The sequence below is a fragment of the Clupea harengus genome, chromosome 26 (assembly GCF_900700415.2).
Source record: "Clupea harengus chromosome 26, Ch_v2.0.2, whole genome shotgun sequence".
Classification (NCBI taxonomy): domain Eukaryota; kingdom Metazoa; phylum Chordata; class Actinopteri; order Clupeiformes; family Clupeidae; genus Clupea; species Clupea harengus.
Genome location: NC_045177.1, coordinates 3,019,637 through 3,046,966, shown reverse-complemented (window position 1 = coordinate 3,046,966; position 27,330 = coordinate 3,019,637). Strand labels below are relative to the sequence as shown.

At 41.1% G+C, this 27,330-nt stretch overlaps 2 protein-coding genes across 2 annotated transcripts in view; both read right to left on the bottom strand.

Annotated features, from left to right (window-relative positions):
* The window catches only part of LOC122128886, a 21,062-nt gene extending 18,684 nt beyond the window's left edge, over window positions 1–2,378 (bottom strand). The window contains exon 1 of the mRNA XM_042703910.1: window positions 1,767–2,378. The gene's annotated coding sequence lies outside the window, so the exon portion shown is untranslated. The remainder of the gene's footprint in view (window positions 1–1,766) is intronic.
* Window positions 2,379–16,595: 14,217 nt separating this feature from the next.
* Window positions 16,596–26,251, bottom strand: LOC105900721 (histone-lysine N-methyltransferase PRDM9-like). The gene is made up of 7 exons (XM_031563699.2): window positions 25,930–26,251; window positions 22,623–22,935; window positions 21,909–22,040; window positions 21,344–21,615; window positions 19,463–19,530; window positions 18,157–18,347; window positions 16,596–17,822 (listed from the first exon to the last, which is right to left on the bottom strand). The coding sequence occupies exons 1-7, from the start codon at window positions 25,954–25,956 to the stop codon at window positions 16,966–16,968; spliced, it is 1,860 nt and encodes a 619-aa protein (XP_031419559.1). The 5' UTR covers window positions 25,957–26,251; the 3' UTR covers window positions 16,596–16,965.
* Between the last annotated feature and the right edge of the window lie 1,079 nt (window positions 26,252–27,330).

Here is a 27,330-nt window from a genome sequence, read left to right as displayed (position 1 = left end):
CAGGGAGTTTTTTTCTTGCCCGTGTTGCCAATGTGCTTGCACTAAGGGGGTTCAGGCTCTGGGCTCTGTAAAGCGCCTAGAGACAATTGTATTGTTATGGCGCTATATAAATAAAATTGAATTGAATTGAATTGAATTGTATAATCAATGCAGTGATGTCACCATGTTGTTTTCATTAGTATCTTGCTGGAGGCTAATACTAATATGAATGCCATTTGTTAAGTGTTCGTGACAACGCTAATAGACAAGTGCTCATCACATCAGCCATAAAACAACTGCAGATATCTGGCTTCCAAAGGTTGCCATCATTCAGTGACAACAAGACCGGGTAAATAAACTGCACTGGACAAACTATGTGCTGAGAGACAGGAACACCCTTCTCATTGATGACACACACACACACACACCACCACTGAAAAGAGTTTATCATATTTTTTGTACAGAGATTTGTACGGAGTGCCAGTCGGGGATACCAGTTTTTGATAACATTAGGTGGATATTTCATGTTTGTTAATGTCTTTGTTAAAAATACATCTTCAGAATCATCTCCGTTGGAAAACCCTACAATCTGCTTTGATAAAAAATGTTATTCCATCAATATTTGTTTTTTATGTAAGGTAAACATTATTAAGCTTCTCAGGACATTTTCCAAAATATAATTTACAAATCTATCCTACATACTGTCAAGTAATGCCAAATAATTATCTAAAACTCTTGTAATATTAGTACTATATGATTTTACAAAAGCATATAACATTACAAATAGCTATGGGATGCGATTATGAGGGGGTCCTCGGAAAATGTTCTACCCTTTGAGGGGTCCCTGGCCCCAAAAAGTTTGAGAACCCCTGATTTAGAGGACCATTTGTCAATGGTTTTGTTCTCGATAAATGAATGTTTGTTTATTAATTAGTTATTACAGTACTACAGTTTTTCGAACACAGCCAATGTTTTCGCTCTACCAGATGGCGGCCATCCTGGATTTTGGGGTCAACATGATGTCTTAATGTCAAAATGATGTTAGAATCACAATCTTTATGGTCAATTTACCACAAAACGTGTATTCATACATTATTCTAGGTGCTCTGGTAAAAAAGTTACTTTTACAAGATAGGCCCCGTCTGCTGCCATTTTTGATTCGACCGTCTAGCAGAAAATGCCGAAATTTTTTTATAAAAGTCAAATCAGTCGTCAAAACATCTTGGCCAGAGGATGGTCACGGAACTGAGGTTTCTGACCCTACTAACTAACACAAACTAGCCCTGCTTGCAATTCCAGACCTATCCCACTCTACGAGGCCACGTTCTGTTAGCTTAAGAAAATAGATAGTTTTTTTTGCTTAGTTATTTTATGCAGAAAATTCGGAAACTTCTCCCACTTCAAAGGAAGCAACATGTAGACGACTCGACACGAACTACATTAAATATGAAATCATTGCGTCAGACGAATAACCAGCGTGTTGAATATGGCGAGGTCTTAGCAAAGGACTCCGATGAAGCCGTACTGGAGCCCGGGTCTTGAGATGAGTCGCAATAGGCTGATAAACCCTGTTCTATAGAAGTTTGTTTGCTAGAATGCAAGGATGCAAGTTGAATCTAGGATGTCTGGACGTTCACTTCCATTACAGGGTCCTCCTGAGCAGGGATATTTAGCTAACCACCATGCATCGTCAAGTTTATCACAGCTAAACGCATATGAGCACGATCTAAAACTTGACACACAGTCCAAAACATGGCAGATACGTTTGTTATCATAACTTGACTTACCTGATGTGTAAAGTGTGCTCCACAGAAACGTACGTGTGTCTTCGGCGAGTCGGGGTCATAGCCTCATAATGTTCGCTTTCAGACCTCTTACAGCTGTCTTTTGTTCCTTTCGGGCTATAGCTATTTTGGTATTCGCCACGGGTAATCCCATAGACATATATAGACATATAACGACGTCGGAGTCGGTGTACCAAACTAAAAGTCCTGACATGTAAAACAGCGCTGAATCCTAAGCGCCCAACTGTATGCGCTTTGTAAACTGATCTTGACGTATAAATAGTGAGTCGTTTGCAGCATGACAAAAATATAAACTTTCCAAAACACAAAAATGATTACTCCTGTACAGCCTGAGCTCACGTCGTCGGCTACTGCATCCCATGATGCAACGTGCTCATTTCGAACTTTAAAAACAACAACCAAAAACGGCAGGCAACTGCAGTGATTTACTAGCAACAGCTGCAGTTTTCAGGCAGTTCAGGGAAATAGTTTATGGCACGGGGGTGGCATAATCATGACCCTGTACAGCTTTGTTCAGGAGAATTCCTGGTAGCCATTCCCAAACTTAGGAACGCTGTGGCCCGAATGGAAATCTGAAAATCCCCTGTGGCCCACCCAAACTTTTCATCACAACTCTGAGAAGGCAAAGAAGGGCATAATAATAATAATGATAATAATAATAATAATAATAATAATAATAATAAACAATAACATTTTATTTATATAGAAGATGTTGTGATTTACAGAATGCTTGTACAGATGTTTGTGTGGCAGGATGAAGGTCTCTGGCACCTACTTAGTTACTAGTTACAGAGGAGAGGAAGAGAGGAGAAAGAGGAGAGGAGAAAGAGGAGAGGAAGAGAGGAGAGGAGAGAGAGGAGAGGAGAGGAGAAAGAGGAGAGGAATAGAGGAGAGGAGAGGAATAGAGGAGAGAGGAGAGGAGAAAGAAAAAGAGGAGAGGAAGAGAGGAGAGGAGAAAGAAAAAGAGGAAGAGGGGAGAGGAATAGAGGAGAGGAGAAAGAGGAGAGGAATAGAGGAGAAAGAGGAGAGGAGAGGAGAAAGAAAAAGAGGAGAGGAAGAGAGGAGAGGAATAGAGGAGAAAGAGGAGAGGGAGAGAAGAGGAAAATAGATGAGAAAAGGGAGGAAGAGGAGATGAGAGGAGAGCGGAATAGAGGAGAAGAGAGGAAGAGTGGAGAGAAGAGAGAATAGAGGAGAGGAGAGGATGGGTAGAGGCGGTTGCTGTCATGGTGATCTCTGACTCGCTGTAGTGCGGATTGGTAGAGGCGGTTGCTGTCATGGTGATCTCTGACTCGCTGTAGTGCGGATAAGGCGGTTGCTGTCATGGTGAATTCTGTCTTGCTGTAGTGCGGATAAGGCGGTTGCTGTCATGGTGAATTCTGTCTTGCTGTAGTGATGTTCTCTGCCCCACTATAAATACGGTTATGGTGTACTAAGCTCAAGTTCTAAGATCTCTGCATCAGAACTGGTTCTTCTCAGCAGCTTCTGGTCCTGTTCCTTTATCCTCTCCTGGGCCAATGTGATGATTTAGAAAATCTGCACACATAATGACACAGCATTTTAAAACATGTAATGACACAGCATTTTAAAACACGTAATGACACAGCATTTTAAAACTGAACAGACAGAGTAAGCACTTTCTAAAACTGCATTTTAAAACTAACGGCCATAATGAAATGGAATTTTTTTATAACCACAGACCTGCCGAACAGCTCCGAATATCTGTTTAAGAAAAGAATGCAGTATTAATAATGTGTCACTAATGTCTCAATGATAGCCTAACCAATATCGGTTTTAGAGGAGAATGCATTAATATAATGCGATAACTAAAGTCTCAATGAAAGCTAGCCTAACCTATATCGGTTTAAGAAGACATAACTAAGTCCTCACTTTGGCGTGGAGAACAGCAATGTCTGCAGCTTGTTGTTCCAGGGGGTCCGTCGAGTCCTCCACCGTCCCCTCCCCCTCCCCCAAACCACCTGCCCCGTCACCCAGGGTCCCGGGATTGAGCGGGTGCCGGCCAAACATGGCGTAGTGTGGGCTGACCTTCGTCGACCTATCTTCTGTGAAGTTAATAGCGGAAACAATGGTCGGCAGGTAGACGTCCCAATGGTCCGGATTCTCACGGCAGTGCTTGGCTAACACGGTCTTAACCAACTGACTGGTCATCTCATGTTCGCCAGTCATCTGTTGACGGGACGCCGCTAACACAATGGGGTACTTAACTCCAAAGGTGGAGAAAATGTCCTCATTCATCCGGTTGACAAAATCCCGTCCCCGACTCATGACGACGTGTTCAACCAGCCCATGGACAAACAGAGCGTCTACAATCTTCTCTGACACCGCCACTACTGTGTTGGCGTACAGGGGCTTTGCGATGACGAACTTTGTGAAAGGGTCCGTCATTATGAGGAGGAAGGTACAGCCCTTCGCCGAGGCAGGAAGTGGCCCCATCGACTCAACCCCTAAAATCCTCCAAGGCCGGGAAACTTTGACTGGCTGGCACGGCGGAGCTTGTGTTTCGCTCTTGCCACGGCAACAACATTGGGGGCATTCTTCGACCCACCTCTGTGTGTCTAGCCTCAAATGATCCCAGAAGTAAAGAGCCACTGCCTTCTCCGTTGTCATCTTGGAGCCAAAATGGCCGCCCGTTGCAGGGTTTTCGTGGCACTCAGCGAGGAGTCGATCCCTCTCCTTCCTGCCCGTGATGACCAAGCGTCGTCGGCCTCCCTGCTCGTAATAGAGCCGATCGTCTTGAAAGATGAAGTTCTTTGCTGCCCTGCGGATTGAGCACCTTCTTCCGTACCGTCTACGTCCAGAGTTGGCGGGATGGAGGGTGCCAGTCTTCAGAAGATAAAGGATCTCTGCGTACTTCTGAGAGCCATCGATGCTGTCGTCTTCGACTGGGGACTCCTGCGCCAGATTCAGCAGACCTGTGACTCACAAAACATAACAGACAATCTGAGAACATAATAATCTGAAAACATAATAATCTGAAAACATAATAATCTGAGAACATAACAGACAAGCTGAGAACATAACAGACAATCTGAAAACGTAATTGTTAACAACACAAATTCATTTCAGGGAATATGTAGTACATATACTTTCTTACATTTGTATTTTAGAAATGTAATATTATTACCACTTCTTAATTCAGAAAACAAGACTTAATATAATAAAGAAGTACTTTAGATTTTTAATTAATTTAGAAATGAACAAAGGTATTTTTGTATTCCTCCTTGACTATCTTTTATACGTACTGCGTACTTTCTTTTATATGTTCTGCCATGACACATCTGATTATTAATTAAGCTTTATATTGAATTCATCATTTAAATAATTGTAATCATTAATAACCATCTTCAGCTTTGTCATTGCACCAACATTTTTTATTATTTTTTTACATTAAAAAAGAATTAAATGCAAAGATACACTGACTTACATGAAGACATATTTTATAATGTAAAATATTTTCCTAAAAATCAAATGTTTCAATTAAAACAGGTAAATCTGATTTAAAATCAGAATAATGTACATAATTGTACAAGTACAAGTACAAGTGTTGGAATGTTCAGAGTACATAACTGTATACGCTTTGGGATGTGGGCTGATTGGAGTAGGGATTAAAGGTAGGAAGAATTTGTATTTTGGTTCAATAATATAAAATATTAAAATATATAAATTTAAAAGATAAAAGCTTAAAAGACCCAACAGATGCAAACAAAACAGTAGACAACACAACTAGACAACACAACTAGATCACAGGAACATGAAAATCAAAACACGATCAAATCTAGTAGTAAAAGTACAAAATACAATAACAATACAGAATATATAACTAGAATGCTTATTTTAGACAACCTGTGTTTAGAATTATTAACACTTCTTGGTTCAAAAAGTTAGACTTTCACTATGAAGGAGTAGTTTAGACTCTACAAATAAACAAATGTATGTTAGAGAGAGAGAGAGAGAGAGCAAGAGAGTGAGCACGAGAGAGTGAGCACAAGAGAGAGCGAGAGAAAGAGAGAGAGAGCACAAGAGAGAGAGAGAGAAAGAGAGAGAGTGAGCACGAGAGAGAGCAGAAGAGAGAGAAAGTGAGAGAGAGAGCACAAGAGAATGATGGAGAGAGCGAGAAAGAGCACAAGAGAGGGAAAGATGGAGAGAAAGATGGAGAGAGAGAAAGAGAGAGAGAGAGAGAGATTGTTGGCATTGGCATTCTATTTTATAATATGAATGATATTTGTTTTAATGTTATGACTTACTGTTGGGTGAGAGAGAGCACAAGAGAGAGAGAAAGATGGAGAGAGAAAGAGAGAGAGAGAGAGAGAGAGAGAGCACAAGAGAGAGAAAGATGGAGGGAGAGAGAGAAAGAGAGAGAGAGAGAGAGAGAGAGAGAGAGAGAGAGAGAGAGCACAAGAGAGAGAAAGATGGAGGGAGAGAGAGAGGGAGTGAATGTTAGCATTGGCATACTATTTTCTAGTATCAATGCTATTTGTTTTAATGTAATGACTTACTGCTGGGTGGGGGATCGTCTAGTAAACCTTCATCTTCCCAGTGGGATGCATCAACTGCGTTCTGTGACATCACATCCTGTGATGATGCTTGTGTATCTGGTGTTGCCTGTTCCTCCTTCACCATGACGACCTCTTCCTCTTTCTTGACCCTTACCCCCTGTGTCGCCAGGTGAGCTGCGTTGCTATCGGAGACCATCCCCTCTGTTGAGTTCATTTCACTTTGACACAGATGATCAACATTGGGTTTCTCCTCCATCTCTCCACGTGCACCCAGACCCTCCTGACCAAACCATTCACATGGCTCTTCCTTCACTCCAGTCATGGTGATGTCGCCATTTTGGAGGGAATTTCCTGGTAACATTTTTATAGCTTATTAAAAAAGTTAATAACTGCATGGCATGAAGGTAAAACAGCAAAACACTAAGATGCTGAATGTAAATGAGTTAGTTGCCCAACAAAACATGATTATTAATAATAATAATACATTTTTTAAAGGCACCTTTCATGACAGTCAAGGTCTCTACACATACACAACAAGTTATACAATTAGCCTAATTAAGTCACGTGAAACAACAGGTGCCGGACCATAATGACAGACTGTAGTAGAGTGAGAGTCTTGTTAGCTTCAACTTGTATCAAAATTCAGCTACTTACCATCGTGAGAGGAGTCACATACGTAGTCGACCTCTTCTGTTTTCGCAGTGTTTATTCTCAGCAATGACTCCGGCATGTCATCTTTCATTGAGACCTCTAACTTCACCTGCTGTGTTTTAATGCGGCTGCTGTTCATCGTTTGTGTTGAGTTGAGGCCAGGTTTACACAGAAGATGCACGTTTCGCCTTTCAGCTTCTTTCTCTTCGGTCAAATCGGTTAATCCCACTGATGTCGTCGAATTGTTGGCACACTGAGGCACAAACGCAGCACGGTCGCGTAGTTCTCTCCTCTTGGCGCTGAAATTGTTCTTGTTTTAACGGTTACCGCTCATCTGAATCATCTTGTTTTAACGGTTACCGCTCATCTGAATCCTCTCAGCGCGAGTTTCTTCTTTGACGTCTACGTGTGCGAGGTGTAATGACGGTATAATTCAGTCAGGATGACCCTCTAGCATTTCGTAGTCTGGTTTGCCTGAGAAAAAAGATTTCATTTTGGAGTTTGTAGTTATGGAGCTATGCAGCTAGCTAGTTGGGCAAAGTTAGCTGTGTACGCCATGTATGCGCTGCTAGCAGTAACCACATAACTGTTTAGATGTGTTTTGTATATAACTTACCTGAGTAAAAATGTCGTTTATTTTTTTAGAGGAGTAACCTCACGTCGTGCCTCTCTCTCTTCACGTTGGGGTGTCACAGATAAACAATACAACTTTGAGACTTCAAACTAGCACAGCTGGAAATATTGGACAGCTTCACTTTCAGGTTCAAACACAACGACAAGCTGCGTGCAGCCGCGTGTAGCCAGCGACAATAACGAAAATTACAATATGACCGCTATTCGCTATTTCAAAATAAAAGTCTACATTTATTAATCAGCTTTTAACTATGAAATGAAGAGAAAAAAAAATTAAGTTAACAAACTGAATGTGCTACCAAAGCTGCACCAAACATTAAAAAACCTTGGAAAAAAAACTTGGGAAGTTTGTTTATAGAAATAACTTATTATTGTTCAGCTGAAAAAGGTAATTCGTTTCCCCATATACATTCTGGGAAATTAAATATCCAAAAACATTTCTACAAGAGAAAAGGTGCTTGAACACCTTCTTGAGATTGAGAGTTGAAAGGCAAGGCTATTCGAAAAAAACATTTGGCCTACAATAATCACAGATGAATTTCGAATTGTGTAGCTGGGAAATCAACAACAAACTGTCCCATTGATATGGGGGTGAAATGAGGTCCTTAAAATATGCAGATAAAATACATAGATAATGAGGCCCAAATCGCCTTTGTAGGTACCAGGGCATGGCAAGCCACAAACGACTCACACTAGGCCTACACTAATCGCCAACTGATGAACTCCAAATTGTGTGGCTGGGAAAACAACCAATTGTGCAACCTCAATGTGAACTGAAATCCAGAAAATGTGCGCTTTAGAAAATATATAGATACTGAGGCCTGAATCATGTGAGTGTAGGTACCAGGGCATGGTCGAATAATACCAGCAGGCCTGAGCTAAATACATAAAAATCCTGTGGCTGAGAAAACCCTTTGATATGGTGGTGAAAGAAGTTCTTCATAATATGCACTTTTGGAAAATATATAGATAATAGGGCCTGAATCGCATTGTAGGTATCAGTGCATGGCAATCTTTCAATGACGTTCATGGAAATACGTTAATTTAAGAAGGGGGCTTTATTTACATTAGAATTTAGTTTGTTGACTGCGGGACTATAGTTACAGTAGAATTCCATTTGTTGACTGCGGGGCTATAGTTACAGTAGAATTCCATTTGTTAACTGCGGGGCTATAGTTACAGTAGAACTCCATTTGTTGACTGCGGGGCTATAGTTACAGTAGAACTCCATGTGTTGACTGCGGGGCTATAGTTACAGTAGAATTTCATTACAGCAAGCTCTAAGAATCTCAGGGATTCTATGCAACATGCTTAAAGCATTCCCTTAGACAAGGGGAAACCATACCTTAAGCGTTACATGACTTACACAATTGTGGCGCTGAACGAAGCCTTCCTCGTTTGTTGACTGCAGGGCGGGATGGAGCCTGAAGAGTTTCTAAACCTGTTCGCAGGTCAACTAGAAACCCACATCCTCACTGACATTTCAGAGTCTGTCTGCAAATGAAAATCCATGTTCAGTTATCTGTTGTATGGGTTGAAAGTACATTATACATTACATATTATAAATGATTACAATTATTATCATTGTGAATGTAGGGCTATATTGTTTTAATCATCAGTCACAACTCAAGAACGGGCCTTAGTGTGAAGACAATGACAGGTGCGTGTGTGTGTGTGTTTGAAGACAATGACAGGTGGGTGTGTGTGTGTGATGTAACAATCCGGCTCTTAGGCTTGTTACAAGAAACCAACAACACAAAAGTTTATCCGAAACGCCAAGGTTTAATATAACAATTTCCAAAGTTCCAATTCTCAATCAAAGTTATCAAACAAAGTTCTCAATAGGTTTGCTCTCTTGCTCTCTTGCTCTCTTGCTCCTCGAATGCAGGAAGTGCCGGATCTTTATAGGGGAGAGACACGCCCACCCAGGTGGTTAAATCACCGGCACCTGGAAGACAGAGACTCACCACAGCCACACACGCATGCACTCAATTTACACACGCATGCACTCAATTTACACCTATTCCTGCAGACAAAACGGGCAGAGCCGACGAGCCCCAAAAGGGTTCGTCACAGTGAGGCCTCTGTACATCAATTCACCTAGAAAAACAAACCCACTGGACTCTGTGTGTGTCTGTGTGTGTGTGAGAGAGAGAGGATGTGTGTGAGTGAGTGAAAGAGTGAGTGTGTGAGAGAAAGAGTGAGTGTGTGAGAGAGAGAGAGAAAGGGTCTGTGTGATTGAGTGAAAGAGTGAGTGTCAGTGTGTGTGTGTGTGACAGTATATATAGTGGGGAAAATAAGTATTTGAACCCCTGCCGATTTCGCAAGTTTGACCACTTGCAAAGAAATGTGTGATCTATAAGTGTAATAGTAGGTGTATTTTAACAGTGAGAAACAGAATATCAACAAAAAAATCCAGAATACTGCATTTTATAACATTTATGACTTAATTTGCATTTGATGCAGAAAATAAGTATTTGAACCCCTAGCAAAACATGACTTAGTACTTGGTGGAATAACCCTTGTTGGCAAGCACAGACGTCAGACTTTTCTTCTAGTTAGTCACCAGGTTTACACACATCTCAGGAGGGATTTTGGTCCACTCCTCTTTGCAGATCCTCTCCAAATCCTTAAGGTTGCGTTTTCAATGGGAGGGAATGAGGGAATGAGGTTCAAGCCCAATATTCCACGTTACATGGCCCCATCCACAGTCCCCTCGATGCAGTGGAGTCGTCCTGTACCCTTGGCAGAGAAACAGCCCCAAAGCATAATGTTTCCACCTCCATGCTTGACGGTGGGGATGGTGTCATATTCAGCATTCTTCTCCCTCCAAACACGGCAAGTCGTGTTGATGCCAAAGAGCTTGATTTTGGTCTCATCTGACCACATCCTGTCTCCCAATCCTCCTTAGAATCATTTAAGTGTTCATTGGCAAACTTCAGACGGCCCTGTACATGTGCTTCCTTGAGCAGGGGGACCTTGCGAGTGCTGCAGTACTTCAAACCATTACAGCGTAGTGTGTTGCCAATGGTTTTCTTGGTGACTGTGGTCCCAGCTGCCTTGAGATCATTCACAAGCTCCCCCTGTGTAGATCTGGGGTTATTCTGCACCTTTCGGATGATCACCGATACCGCACAAGGGGATATCTGAAGCCCCAGACCTAGAGCGATTGACAGTTGTTTGGTGTTGCTTCCATTAACGAATAATCGCACCAATAGTTGTCTGCTTCTCACCAAGCTGCTTGCCAATGGTTTTGTAACCCATTCCAGCCTTGTGCAGGTCTACAATCTTATCTCTGACGTCCTTGGTCAACTTTTTGGTCTTGCCCATGGTGGTGAGGTTGAAGGTGTGAAGTATGATTCTTTGGACAGGTTTCTTTTATACACGTCACCAGTTGAGATCAGGTGTACCTTGTTAGGCCTAATGAGGACTAATCTGTGTGCTTCTTGGGCACATAACTGGTCATTGGGAGCCAGAATTCTTGCTGTTTGCTTGGGGGTTCAAATACTTATTTTCTGCATCAAATACAAATAAAGTCATAAATGTTATAAAATGCAGTTTTCTGGATTTGTTTGTTGATATTCTATGTCTCACTGTTAAAATACACCTACCATTACAATTATAGATCACACATTTCTTTGCAAGTGGCCAAACTTGCAAAATCGGCAGGGGTTCAAATACTTATTTTCCCCACTGTATACTGTATGTGTGAGAGACAGAGAGAGAGAGAGAGGGTGTGTGTCTGAGTGAGTGAAAGAGTGTATGTGTGTGTGAGTGAGTGAAAGCGTGTGTGTGTGTGTGTGTGTGTGTGTGAGAGAGAGGTGTGTGTCTGAGTGAGTGAAAGAGTGTGTGTGTGTCAAGTTCTTAGGTTTTTTCTTAACTCTGGCCCAACTTGAAATGACCTGGTACCCCACAGGACCCACAGGACAACTCTTTCCAACTCAGATTGATCTTTATTTTTCCTTATTTGTTTGGTCTGGTTGGTTCATTAGGTTGAAAACCTTCAAAACACAAAAAGCACAAGTTATACAAAAATGCAAATAAATTTCAAACAATTTCAGTACCAAGTACCAATCCCAGCTAATGACTGAGAGACTGTTCAATGCAAACAGTATGCAGCATTGGTGTTTTTAAGAAAGCACTTCAAACAACAAAATACACTCAAACAAAAAGCCAAACTCATATGTATGCAGCAAACTCATATGCATTTTGCCTGTATGCAGTGTGCTGCTTGGTTGTTATTATTACACAAATCAAACAATTCATCCTACCATCATCAACCATCAATGACTATAGCAGCACTTCCAACAACAAATAATCATCACAATAGGTTACAGTACTAGTGGCTTCTTTGGTTGTACCACTAGTAGATCCTTTGTTTGCCTCTCTTTCTGCTGAGATGTTTGCTGAGAGACCTTCCATTAACAGGTGTTCCAACTTAAAATAATAAGCAGCCTGCACTGGCCACCCAGTGGTGTATTCTGGGACTTGGATTTCTTAAAGCAAAGTCAAGTTAGCTGAGATTTTTCTTATTCACCCACCGAGTGCCTGTGCTTTACATATAATTTCAGTAACAGGAAAAAACATTTGAACACCAGACATAAAACCATGACATCCAGATTAAATTCAACTAATCTGTATACAGTTCTAATTGATAAGATGAACAACATAATCTTTTCTTTTTTTAGTCTTTGTTTCTTAAGTACTTTTCCAAATCTTCAAATGCCATCTTAAAACATTAGATTATTCAAAAATCACATAAATTCCATCTTGTATCAGTCATTTGTTTTGATAAAATATATTTAACTTTTACACTCCTTTTTCACACAGCCCTTATCATTTTTACATATTTATTTTATGGTCATTGTGTCATAACTGTGCACATGTTGAATTCAGATTAATTGACTGGGCCATCGAAACAGAAGACATTTTCGGCTGCTGCTGTCAGTCGAGATTGGATCAACGACCTGCAACCCACCGTGGAGGCTGACCTTCTTATCATTCATTAGTGTTGGGGATGTGCAGAGAGAGACTGCCTGAAAACGTATTTCAGCAATTGAAGGAACACCACTTGAAGTGCAACTTTCTAAGTGTGTAGGTCATGACATTTCTCAGAAGGGCGTTGATAATGATTCAGATAATAAAGCCGAGGGCGACGTTTTGCAGTCGGATCTAATGGGAGTAAGATCTGCTACTTCCTTGGGATGGGGGATTACTACCAGCTTTTTATTGTTGTTTATTGTTTATTGTTATTTATTTATATAACTGTTTTATACTTACTAGACCCTCTTTTTTCGCTGACAGGTTGTTCTAATGAAAAATGCAGGAATAAAAGGTGTGAAGAGGCCTGGCCTGCATAAAAAAAAAAAAAAAGAAAACTCTGTCCTCAGGACTGGTCCCCACAGAGGCTTTTCAGGATCTTAAGTCTGCACTGGTGAATAGTGTGCCTTTAGCTCACCCAAAATTCACAAAGCCTTTCCTCTTGTCTGTTGATGCGTCCTCTTATGGTCTTGGGGCTGTTCTGTCTCAGATAAAGACCAATGAATGCAAAGCCCAGCCGATTGCTTTCGCAAGTACGTCTCTAAATCATGCTCAGTCATGATTTAAATGTCCCACTCATCGACATAAATCGACAAAATACTTGTGTGGACAGACAATAACCCTTTCATGTATGAACAAGGACAGAAGAACCTCCATCATCAGAACATTAATCACCACACACACACACACACACACTCTCTCCTCACCTCCTAGCTCCATGGCTGGTGTGTTGCTCCTCAGAGAGACTCATGTTAGAGGCAGCACCCCCCTCCTCAGGAGCAGGTTACTCTAGGTCTAGGGAACAAGGAGAGAAGAACCTCCATCATCAGAACACTAATTACCACACACACACACACACACACACACACACACACGCACACGCACACACACACACACACACACACACACACAGAGACACACACACACTCCTCACCTCCTAGCCTGTGTGTTGTTCCTCAGAGAGACTCATGTTAGACACACACACACACAGACACACACCTCCATCATCAGAACATTAATCACATCTCTCAAAGCACACACACACACCTGCATCATCAGCACATTAATAATTTCTCTTTCTCTCATCCTATTTCTGTGAGTTAGCACTTAAAGGTGCAACATATGGCCTGATGTTGACGTCAGAAAGGAAAAAGGCTTCTTTCTTATAACTGTTGTGTTATAAGAGAGCATGCTAAAAAAAAACTGTTTTTAAACATAGACATTCCATTTGTCTACATTTCCCTGAAAACACTTGAATGCATGACAAGCATGACATTTAAATCACCATATTCATACTGATTCAGTAGAATGCAAACATGAAATGTAAATCACCCATATTCATACTGATTCAGTAGAATGCAAACATGAAATTTAAATCACCCATATTCATACTGATTCAGTAAACCATGGCTGCTCACCAGGAAAGCTTTTGGGACAAAGAGACAGTCTATTTCTACTGCTTCCAAAGTAGGCCTATCCCTGTACATTCATTCAGTCTATTTATACTGCCTGCAAAGTAGGCCTATCCCTGTACATTCATGCAGTCTATTTCTACTGCCTCCAAAGTAGGCCTATCCCTGTACATTCATGCAGTCTATTTCTACTGCCTCCAAAGTAGGCCTATCCCTGTACATTCATTCAGTCTATTTATTTTATTTATTTATTTAGTCATTTAGCAGACGCTTTTATCCAAAGCGACTTACAAGTTTGTATATACATTTTACATCTACACTAATGGCACACTGCACATCAGGAGCAATTAGGGGTTCAGTGTCTTGCTCAAGGACGCTTCGACAGTGGGAATCGAACTAGCAACCTTCTGATTACTAAACGACTTCTCTACCTCCTGAACCACTGTCGCCGTCTATTTCTACTGCCTCCAAAGTAGGCCTATCCCTGTACATTCATTCAGTCTATTTCTACTGCCTCCATGTATGTGCCTTATAATTCTATGTCCTTGGCCCTGAAAATAATTGAATGAATAAAAACCAGTGCCATAAAAAAACCAAGAATGGTAGATTGCACCTAAGATGACATTTAATCACCCATATTTATACTGCCTCCACCGAAGCAGCAGGCCTATCCCTGTACATCCAAACAAATACATGAATAAATATCCTCCACCAAAGCAGTAGGCCTATCCCTGTACATCCAAACAAATACATGAATAAATATCCTCCACCAAAGTAGTAGGACTATCCCTGTACATTCAAACAAATACATGAATAAATATCCTCCACCGAAGCAGTAGGCCTATCCCTGTACATTCAAACAAATAATGTGTGTCACAGAAGAGGAAAAGCACAGGGTGGTATGATGTAAAAAAAACTGTAATAATTAACTTGTAATCTGTGTGTGTGTGTGTGTGTGTGTGTGTGTCACTGACTGACACCAATGTAGCGTCAAACAGAATCAGGTGTGTTTTGGCTTCTATGTCATTAATGACCTCAGGCACAAGCAATCAAACACTGATACAGAAAGACAGACTGGCATGGGCATTTATACACAGACAAGGGTAGGTAAGAGGGCATAGAGATTAGATTGGATATAACTAGTCACTAACATTGGGTTGTCCTTGACACAGCCAGCTAGACCGTATGACCTTAACCAATGTTTACACATACAAAAAGTGACAAAGTAAACGAACCTTTTGGAAACGTTGTTTTGAAGCCTGTTCCTCTTCAGGGTCTGACTCTGGTTTAAAATGGTGCACCGCTGTGTCAGAGTTTCCGACAGCCGTGTTTATTCCAAGGTACACGCTCCACAGTTTCTATGGTAACTCCAAGGTACACGCTCCACAGTTTCTATAGTAACTCCAAGGTACACGCTCCACAGGTTCTATGGTAACTCCAAGGTACACGCTCCACAGTTTCTATGGTAACTCCAAGGTACACGCTCCACAGGTTCTATGGTAACTCCAAGGTACACGCTCCACAGGTTCTATGGTAACTCCAATGTACACATTCCACAGTTTCTATGGAAGCTCTATGGAAATTTGGAGCGCTGCTCCTGTTGCCACATAATAAACAACTTACTAACTTTGACCGTTCGGTCATGCCGGGAAATATCAAACTTCGGCTTTGGCTGGCCAACATTATGATTATGTGCAGACGTGTGTGTCAGTCTGTGTGTGTGTGTTTGTGTGTGTGTGTGGACTTGTGCGCTTGGACTTGACACACACACACACACACACACACACACACACGAGTGACTTAGACATGAGCAGGGTGTGTGTGTGTGTGTGTGTGAGAGAGAGAGATTGGTCATCCTTTCTGTGTTCTGAGAAGAACATCCTTTTGGGGATGTCGAAAGGCAAATAATCATTTTACAGAAATAGAGACCTCAGGTGAAATGTGTAATTTCCTTGAGGAAATGAGGGCTCAGCAAAGGCTTGCTGATATTTTATTGGACGGGGCACTTTAGCAACATAGCATCTAATGCTAATATTATGTATATTGCACAAGCTTGTAGCGTTAATTTTATGGCACTCAAAACACTGATGATCAAAACAACATAATAAGCCCAGTATGAATCAACATTTTATGGCTTAATGCACACACTCAGAACACTGATGATTATAACAACATAATGCCTGGGGCTGACCCCTGCTGGTTTGGAGTGAAAACACTGATGATATTAACAATGTATTAGTCAACACTTAATACACCTACTCTACAGATCAGATGTGTGTATGTATATGTGTGTGTTAATATTATGGTGTGTGTGTGTGTGTGTGTGTATGTATATGTGTGCGTGTTAATATTATGGTGTGTGTGTATGTATGTGTGTATGTATATGTGTGTGTTAATATTATGGTGTGTATGTATATGTGTATGTTAATATTATGCTGTGTGTGTGTATGTATATGTGTGTGTTAATATTATGGTGTGTGTGTGTGTGTATGTATATGTGTGTTAATATTATGGTGTGTATGTATGTGTGTATGTATATGTGTGTTAATATTATGGTGTGTGTGTATGTATGTGTGTATGTATATGTGTGTTAATATTATGTATATTGTGTATTCTATCCACAGTCATCATCCTTCAGTCTTTTAAAACCCAAATCTCCACACTAGTTAAGGAGATGAGGGCAGATGAGTGTCTTCTTCACCACTCTTTGTCAATGCGGACTAATGCCTATGACTGACCCCTGGTGGTGTTGATTGAAAACTACACCCCACTACTACAGCCTGGCTGAAATCAGATGGAGATTTCAGTATAAAACAATAAAATGGATCACACAAAATGACCCAACTCTATAATCCACTGAAAATACATGCAGATAATATTCGACATATCTGTTTTCAAATATACAAATTCAGTCCATGTTGTCTCAATCTGTTACTGAAGTTTCTTTTTCTTGTGAGTGCGTACATGTTTCTTCAAATCACTGGAGTGACTGCAACTTTTGCCACATTGTGTGCAGTGGTACGGCTTCTCCCCTGTGTGACTGCGCTGGTGTAGTTTGAGATGATCCCCTCGAGTGAAAGTTTCGCCACACTCAGTGCAGATGTATGGCCTCTCTCCTGTGTGCATGCGCTGGTGTAGTTTGAGACTATCCTTTTGAGAGAAACTCTTGCCACACTGAGTGCAGTGGTGCGACTTCTCTCCTGTGTGACTGTGCCTGTGTTTTTTTAGATGTCCTTCTTGATTAAAAGTCTTGCCACACTGAGTGCAGTGGTACGGCTTCTCTCCTGTGTGAATACGCTGATGCTTTTTAAGATCTCCCCCATGAATAAAATCCTTCCCACACTGAGTGCAGTAGTACGGCCTCTCTCCAGTGTGAATGCGCTGGTGTCGTGTAAGATCTCCCTTTTGATTAAAAGTCTTGCCACACTGAGTGCAGTGGTACGGCTTCTCTCCTGTGTGAATACGCTGATGCTTTTTAAGATCTCCCACATAATTAAAATCCTTCCCACACTGCGTGCAGTGGAACGGCATCTCCCCTGTGTGAATGCGCTGGTGTAGTTTGAGATCACTCCCTCGAGTGAAACTCTCGCCACACTCAGTGCAGTGGAATGGCCTCTCTCCTGTGTGAAGGCGTTGGTGTAGTTTGAGACTACCCTTTTGAGTGAAACTCATGCCACACTGAATGCAGTGGTACGGCCTTTCTCCTGTGTGAATGCGCTGGTGTAGTTTGAGAGTACCCTTTTGAGTGAAACACTTGCCACACTGAGTGCAGTGGTACGGCTTCTCTCCTGTGTGAATAGAGTATAGAGTAGTTATCGTTGTGAATACTTGGTTGAAATACTTAATTATATGGTTTAAGTGTTCAGTTCAAGAATTATCAACAGGATCAAACATTTCTGACATTTAGTTTTGTTATTTATTTTTTCTCATTGACGATACGTCAGTAATTGAGAACTTTAACTATTGAAGTAAGAATTATGGCCAATGAACCACTGTTTACATTCTTCAAAAAAAAAAATTTTTCTGCATTTTTGTTTTGTTTTCCCTGGTGTGTATAGATCTTCAAACGTAGATATTAATTTAATGCAGACACAGTATTTCAGGTGTAGCATTGTGATGTACCTTTGGCGCTACTCTTGATGTCCCACAGGCAGTGGAAGCTGATGCCCAGGTCTCTGACGTAGTCCTCTCCATACCAGATCAGCAGCTCCTCTCCAGGGGCGATGGGCTTACAGCAGCGATACACAATCCCCCCTCTGTACTGAAATGCCACCAGGTTCTGCTCCTCACCGTCACAAGCGCAGTTCACATACCTGATGGCGAAACCAGAGATTGAAATTGACACAGAAGTGTTAATAATAATTCTACAACTGTAATAATGCTATCTAAAGCTGGGTGTGAAATACATCACTACACCTTTAATAATGCCATCTAAAGCTGGGTGTGAAATACATCACTGCACCTTTAATAATGCCATCTTAAGCTGAAATACATCACTACACCTTTAATAATGCCATCTAAAGCTGAAATACATCACTACACCTTTAATAATGCCATCTAAAGCTGAAATACATCACTGCAGCTGTAATAATGGCATCTAAAGCTGAAATACATCACTACACCTTTAATAATGCCATCAAATGCTGGGTATGAAATACATCACTACACCTTTAATAATGCCATCTAAAGCGGGGTGTGAAATACATCACTACACCTTTAATAATGCCATCTAAAGCGGGGTGTGAAATACATCACTGCACCTTTAATAATGTCATCTAAAGCTGAAATACATCACTACACCTTTAATAATGCCATCTAAAGCGGGGTGTGAAATACATCACTGCAGCTGTAATAATGGCATCTAAAGCTGAAATACATCACTACACCTTTAATAATGCCATCAAAAGCTGGGTATGAAATACATCACTACACCTTTAATAATGCCATCTAAAGCGGGGTGTGAAATACATCACTACACCTTTAATAATGCCATCTAAAGCGGGGTGTGAAATACATCACTGCACCTTTAATAATGCCATCTAAAGCTGAAATACATCACTACACCTTTAATCACTACACCTTTAATAATGCCATCTAAAGCTGAAATACATCACTACACCTGTAATAATGCCATCTAAAGCTGAAATACATCACTACACCTTTAAATCACTACACCTTTAATAATGCCATCTAAAGCTGAAATACATCACTGCACCTTTAATAATGCCATCTAAAGCTGGGTGTGCAATACAGCACTACACCTGTAATAATGACATCTAAAGCTGAAATACATCACTACACCTTTAATAATGCCATCTAAAGCTGGGTGTGTACATCACTGATATCAGTGTGTGATCAGAGGAAGGAGTGAGAAAGTGCAGAGAAGAGAGACAATGAAAGAATCAAGAGGAATAAAGAATCATGTGACCTCATCCAGTTGGAGTGAGTTTCTCTCTTTGCGTCGATGTGCTCATCTGCATGTCGGCTCTTGTATATCTGTGGAAACATTTAATCAAACACTGTCATCTGTTTCATTGATGGTGCCATTGATGGTGCCAAAGGATAATATATTTTCACTATTTATTCATTTAGCATATGCTTTTATCCAATAGAGAATATATTTACACTATTTATTCATTAAGCATATGCTTTTATCCAAAAGGAATTGCAGTTTCAGTTTTTTATCAGCATGTCTGCTGGGAATAAAATGACTGGACACTCAGTGATGATCACAATGATGGTGTAAGATCTGAACATTTCCTGCTATTTCTTATCGAAGGTATTATATTATATCACATATAACTTATGAACTCATTAATAGTCCCTTTATGAATACTGGTTTTGCAATTGCCAAATATGACATGACATCGTCCCAAAATATCGGTTAATGGCCATCGGCCATCCTAAAACATTGGATATTGATATCTCAAAAAAATGCAGAAAAAAGGGACATTCTTTAATAAAAAAAGGTCATATTAGGTTTGTATTTCTAATTTGCCTTGAGTATGCAAACACGTTTGGCTCTGATCACAAGAATCCTTGCAGGGAATTTCCTTTTCGCAGGGTGGCGGGGAAAAACACATTGATATTCATGAGGAAAGTTCTACTGATTGTCTCATCTAGTATTTCTGTTGTGTAAAAACATAAAATCAATACAGAATGTTTTTTGCTGCCAACATTGAATTATAGCTTATGGACTAAATTAAACACAGAATGTAGCATTAACAATAACTCCTTAGTTAGCTATCGATGGCTATGCTAAATAAGCTAACCTGCTAGTTACCAGTTACATTTACATTTAGTCATTTAGCAGACGCTTTTATCCAAAGCGACTTACAAGGATGTATATACATTTTTACATTTACACTGATGGCACACTGCACATCAGGAGCAATTAGGGGTTCAGAGTCTTGCTCAAGGACGCTTCGACAGGGAATCGAACTAGCAACCTTCTGATTACTAAACGACTTCTCTACCTACTGTACCACTGTCGCCCCACCAGTTACCATTATTAACCATTTGCTTGCTTGTAGCGCTGCTCATAAAGTAGCCTAACCTGTAATATGAGATGTGGCAATTAAGTAACCAGACATATACATAACAGGTTGTGTTCATGCAACCTTTCATATACAACTATTGACATTTTATTAACCCATACAAGTCCTTAACTTTTCTTAAGACTTAACTTACTGTATGTCACTGTGACCTTGACTAGCCTTGAGTTTACTAAAAAGTAGTAAGCATAAAGACATTGTTTTACCATTTCTGGTACAAACTAGTGTGATTCTCATACAGCCAGCTGTTAGTTGGCAATGCTGGCATAAAATCCAAAAATGACAGCTATACTCGTTTATGGATTAGCCCACTGCAATGGTAGCCTACTCCACATTTTTACATTTACATTTGGGGGGCGACAGTGGTACAGTGGTAGAGAAGTCGTTTAGTAATCAGAAGGTTGCTAGTTCGATTCCCTGTCGAAGTGTCCTTGAGCAAGACACTGAACCCCTAATTGCTCCTGATGTGCAGTGTGCCATCAGTGTAAATGTAAAATGTAAAATGTGTATACATATGTAAGTCACTTTGGATAAAAGCGTCTGCTAAATGACTAAATGTAAATGCATTCATATAGCACTTTCCTCATGAATATTAATGAGATTTGTTGCCAGCTGAGGAGGAAGTTCTCTGCATTTTGCCAAAGCGGAAGAGGAAACTGGGAATAATTACGTGAAGGGGTAAGACACAAGAGGCATGGCAATTCAGACCCTCTCCTCCTGGTCTTCCGTTTAGAAACACCCATTTGATCACTCACCATCCAGGAGTATCCGCTCTCTATGGCCTCGTCCCTGTCCGTCACCTCTCCCTCATAGGGCCCAAAGTGTGCGCCTCTGGGCACCGTCTGGCCCTGGTTGAAGACCCCCAGACCTGCGTTTGGGATGTTGGACTCTCTGACCACCAGTCCGGGAGGCAGGGTGAGTCTGGCCCGGTCTGGGACCCCTACAGGAGCTGGGGTGTCAGGGATGAAGTTAGGGGGACCATGGACCCCACACTCATCAAGAAAGAAAGACTCACAGTCCTCACAGTCTGCAGAGAAAAAGGAACAAATCTGAGCTTATTAATTTACATTGTGATGGAACCTAAAGATGTACAATCATTCCGCTGTAAAACTGAATAACCGGCAACTGTTAAAACATCCATTTAAAATGGCCTAAAAAATGGTATGATGTCATCAGCAGATCAACCATTAGTGATAAGTTAAGAGTAGAAAAGAGGCAGCATTAAGAGCAGCTCACAGATGTGTGTGTGTGTGTGTGTGTGTGTGTGTGTGTGTGTGTGTTTGTTAGAGATAAAGAGAGGCAGCGGTAAGAGCAGCTCACAGAGGCGATCTTCATCTTTGGGCTCCTCTTCCTCTGCGTAGCTCACTCTAGGTCTTTTGCGCAGGCTGCCTCCACGCTTGTGGCTGTTCAACTGGTCTTTCTGCTGTTTCAACCACTCTCTCTTTGACACACCTGACACACACAAACACACAGTATAAATGAAAACAAACTTGTAAAAGTGATTTGCTGTTCATACAACTGTCAAGTTACCTCTCTAGAACCGTTACTACATCCACAGTGTGGGGAGCTTCGCTCTCTAGAACCTTCACTACGTCCACAGTGTGGGGAGCTTCGCTCTCTAGAACCTTCACTACGTCCACAGTGTGGGGAGCTTCGCTCTCTAGAACCTTCACTACGTCCACAGTAGTGTCAATGAATAGGAAATGAAATACATAGGACATAATTCTTAACAAATCATCGATTATGTGTAATTTTTTCTTAACTTCTTAACTTCTTACTTGCAGAAGTAACTCCTTTGTGACTCCTTTGTACCCGAATTTCACAGCTTTTAAGTCTATCGTCTTTGAGTAAACCGAGTTAGAACAGAGACCTGTCAAAAACGTTACTATTGGGCCGTTTCTCCCCCATGTCACGGATCGTAACGCCAGTCCAATATCCGATGAGTGAGTTACAACAGAACCGGCACCCAATACCAATATTGGATCAGATCAGTACCAATTTTACAAACCGCCGCCACCACCAAAGTTGCCTTACCCTGATTCTGAAGTTCCCCATCACTCCACGGTGGTTCTTGTTTGACCTCAACACACAGTGGTTCTTGCTTGACCTCAACACACAGTGGTTCTTGTTTGACCTCAGTCCACGGTGGTTCTTGTTTGACCTCTCCATGCATTTCCTCTGTCTTGCTGCAGTCCGCCAGCTGGTTTGTTTGGGTTCCATCGTCACACCCTGCGCCGAGTGACGGCGTGGAACCCGGTTCTGTTTTAACGAGGAGGAGAACAGACACACCGGGTGTGGACTCTTCCATTTTAACGGACAGCGGAACCAGTCTGGGTCCGTCCGGTTCCTGCAGAAGAGCAGAAGAGAATTATCAGCATGGGCACATACAGAAAACACAGTGCGTGTGTGTGTGTGTGTGTGTGTGTGTGTAGATACAGATATAGATACACATATATTTAAATGTTTCTATGTTTGTGTATGTGTGTGCATTTAAGTGTGTGTATCAAAGCAATGTATTTTAGCCTGGACTGCAGGCCGCATTATCTCTGTGTGTGTTCCCTACTTCAATGTCACCATGATAAACCAAATCATGTTTACCACCTGAATTTTCTCTATAGACCACCCATCACACATAATCACTGGACAACCACTCATAACTACCCAGCTTGTTTTAATAGATCTTTATTAATCTTAACTTGATCCTAATTCATGTAAATAATAAACAGGTGACAAAGAGTAGATTACGTTCAACTTCTCTGCCATTGGGCAGAATAGGTACAGAGCCAATCAAATGCAGTTAGTGTCCAACCAGAAGGGCAAAGAGTTAGTATGTGTAAGTCTCACATATCCTTCCAGATTAGTAGCCTACAGCTCTACTTCATTCAGTATTACCCAATGACATGTTCAAGTAAATGTAGCTAACAGACTTCAACTGTATAAAAGTGGATACAATTAAACAGCATGGCTAGCTACTGAAATATCATCGTGTTTTGAAGGATTTAATGCGAAAACACCAGTTAGTGACAGTTGCATGATTTAGCAAAGGACTCTATAGAATGGCGGTCTGATGGTAGGGTGTCGTTTAATCTGCAGACCTGAAGCACACACACAACACGCTACGATGGAGAGAGAAAAGGAGGGATGATTAGGACATATTGTAGGTGTGAAAGGTCTGGCTGACCATTTGAATGTTAATGAACGTGGCAAGTAAATGTGTGAAAGTTTTGGCGCCAGTTTACTTCTTGCGAATATGACACATTCTTGTGGGGCGGGGATTAGGCATGAGTCTATGAAAAGTCTATGAAAAACACCAATATTCGTTGGTGCCACTGAAGTTGGAACTGCCCCACCCTTCAGTGCAAAGCAAAGCCTGCTGGATTTGGTCCCAGATTTGAGAAACCCAGAGTGAAATGTGCACAGAAAATGAACAACTCTGAATTGATCCTTTCGGGATTAACATCAACCATGACTGACATGTAAGTTCCTTGGGATAGGTGGAAAAGGTTTTCCTCAGAATCACTTGAGTTTAAAGTATAAAGTTGGAACTGCCCCTCGTAGCAGAGCAGGGACTAAATAACATCAATAAGATATATATCTTTATCTTCACAAGCTGTTGTTCCCCTACCTTCCTAAAAGTTGCCCCTCGTAGCAGAGCAGGGACTAAATAGCATCAATCTTTATCTTGACAGGCTGTTGTTCCCCACCACTGCCTTCCTAATATGGTCTGTTTACAATTTGGTTTTAAAGTATAAAGTGTTCTGTCTGAGCAGAGCAGAGACTTAATAGCAGCTGATGGGTGAGATGACTTATTTAACAACTTTTACAGTTATTCTGTAGCTTATGCAACTTTAATATTTATATCATATCTATTTCATGTTAAAATAACAATTTCTTCGCGATTTTACTCCGGTGTCAACTTAAGTTAAGTGTTCTGTTCAAGAAAATAGCCTAGTCATCTTTCCCCCCGTATAGCTTAGTTTAGAGCAGGGGTACTCAATAGGCGGACCCCGGTCCGGATCCGGACCCAGACGCAATCAAATTTGGACCGAAGCCAAAATCAAAATTCTAATTTAATCATGATCCAAGCGAGTTTTCATTGTTGCGTGATTTCGTGCTATATATTTTTTTCCTATTCGATGTGGTTTCTATCTTCCGTGTCCAATCCAGAGGTCCAATCAGGAGCTGTAATAACTTAATCACTATGACAACTCACTCACTCAATGTTGGCCGCGAGCTCTGTGGGTCACGCAGGTTGTGTGTGTCAATGGCAACAATGCGGGCAGATAGATTTGTGAACGGTATCTGTTTATCAGCGAACGTACATTTTGGCGTGCTCTAAACCCGACAAAAAACGAAAAGTTGATTCCAAAAATCGCGAATTTAAGAGAGTGGACTGACAAGTAGCCTATGCATTTGTGGTGCCTGTGGGGAGCACAACACTGATGTGTTTAATCTGCAACGAGACGGTTGCCCTTGTCAAAAGTGGTAACGTGAAACGTAACTATGAAACAAAGCATGCACACTTCGAACAAAATTACCCCCAGAACTCTGAGGTAAGGGCCAGAAAAATAAACCAACTGCAATCCTCATACCAAGCAACATGCAATGCAATATTTAGATCAGCCACACAACAAGAGCGTGCATGCATACCTCAACATACTGTTGTGAGTCTGCCTTATCAACCATGAATATGGTGCAAAACAAATACAGGAGCACACTCACTAATGAACACTTACATCAGTGCCTCCGCCTGGCCCTCACATCTTTAATGCCCAAGTTTAACGCACAAAAAGGTGTCACCTTTCACACAAATAAGGCCAGACCACATCACCTTTTGTGCATAGTTCAAACTTTTTTGTTGGAGTTATGTTTTTGGATTTTGACCGTCACTGTTCCGGACCCTGACCTGAATGGAAATTTGGCGAGTGGACCTTTTGGGTTTCTAATTGAGTACCCCTGGTTTAGAGACAACACAGACCATAGTTAGGTCACCATGCCCTAGAGATAGGCTACTACTACATCCGTGGGGCTATAGATGAATCAACAACCCAATACAGAGAAAAACGAAATTACTAGAAGAAATCATGCTCTTGAGGAAAATCCCGTTGGAATTTAACCATCCTACAGGACTAACTTACTTCATAAGATCTTGGGAATCATTTCCCCCACCGCTAAAGCCATACGCCCGTTGTATGACCCGATGCATACCTTACTTATGGCTAACGACTAAAAGAGAGAATATCGCCGCTGAACTAATTATCTGAATGTTTCTACAATGTAAAAGTGTATGTTTCTACAATGTAAAAGAGCAAGACGTCATACAACAAGCAGTGCAGCTTACCATGTTTATTCTTCGCCGGGAACTCATCACTCAAAAGACCATTGGATGTCTTCCCACGAGTAGGTCTGTCTGCTGTAGCGCGGCAGTACACAACTATAAACATGGGTGTACACGACACGCCTACTACATGCTGGTATGTTCAGATTTCCGGTTTTAGAATTGTCAAAGTAAAAGTCCCGTACCTCATTTCGCCCTTTGACCTAGGAAATGTTTGTGAAAGGTTTGTTTTATTAAATAACTAATCCACCGTAATTCGCAAATCTGCAAAACGTCAGGTAGACTACTAAATCAAGGTAAATCTCACTTCATAAAAAAAAAAAAACAAGCCGGATACAAATTTGCATCAATACAATTATATAAAAAATACATCCACAATAATCAATTTTTTTAAAAAGTACGTGCATTTCACAACGCCTGTTATACAAACAGCAATACAAAACATAATTTATGTTCAAACGTAAATACTTATGTCACTAAATGTCAGTGCCACCAGAATGAAATGCCATGTGTTTAGAACCAGGACAGTCCAAATTGGTTGGTATTTTATATGTTCAATGTGGCCATGTAAGTGGTTTTGTTATTTCAAACGATTGCCTTTTACTGTGTATATATTTCACCCACACTGATTGATGACTAAACCAGTCTATTGCCCACTAGTTGAGTACTGTTTGTTCTATAGCCAGTCGAATGCTGTTCATGTATCCAACACCAGTTGGTGGTTAAAGAAGAATGTTGAAGAAGGATGTAGAAAATCACTTGAAAGTTTCAACTTTGAAATTTGTCTCAAAGTGCTGTGTGTTTGTCTGTCTTAGGTGTATGTCCCATGCTTGAAGTTTGTGTGTGTGTGTGTGTGTGTGTGTGTGTGTCTGTGTGTTTGTCTGTCTTATGTGTATGTCCCATGCTTGAAGTTTGTGTGTGTGTGTGTGTGTGTGTGTGTGTGTGTGTGTGTGTGTGTGTGTGTGTGTGTGTGTGTGTGTGTGTGTGTGTGTGTGTGTGTGTGTGTGTGTGTGTGTGTGTGTGTGTTTGTCTGTCCTATGTGTATGTCCCATGCTTGAAGTTTGTGTGTGTGTGTGTGTGTGTCCCATGCTTGAAGTTTGTGTGTGTGTGTGTGTGTGTGTGTGTGTGTGTGTGTGTGTGTGTGTGTGTGTGTGTGTGTGTGTGTGAGTGTTTGTCTGTCAGATTTACTGACTGTGGGAGTAGAAAAAAAGATTTGAGAGGCATGTCTTAAATTGTAATGAGATGAGACTGGTACAAATAAATGCTTTAAGTAAAGAGGGTAGTTGAAATGAATACATTTAAAAATAAAGTGATACCAATGCAACTGTCTTCTTATATTGGGAGAGAGAAAGTGAAGTGTTTCATACATTGTACAGTGGTGGGTTGTGAAAAGACAGCCAAGGA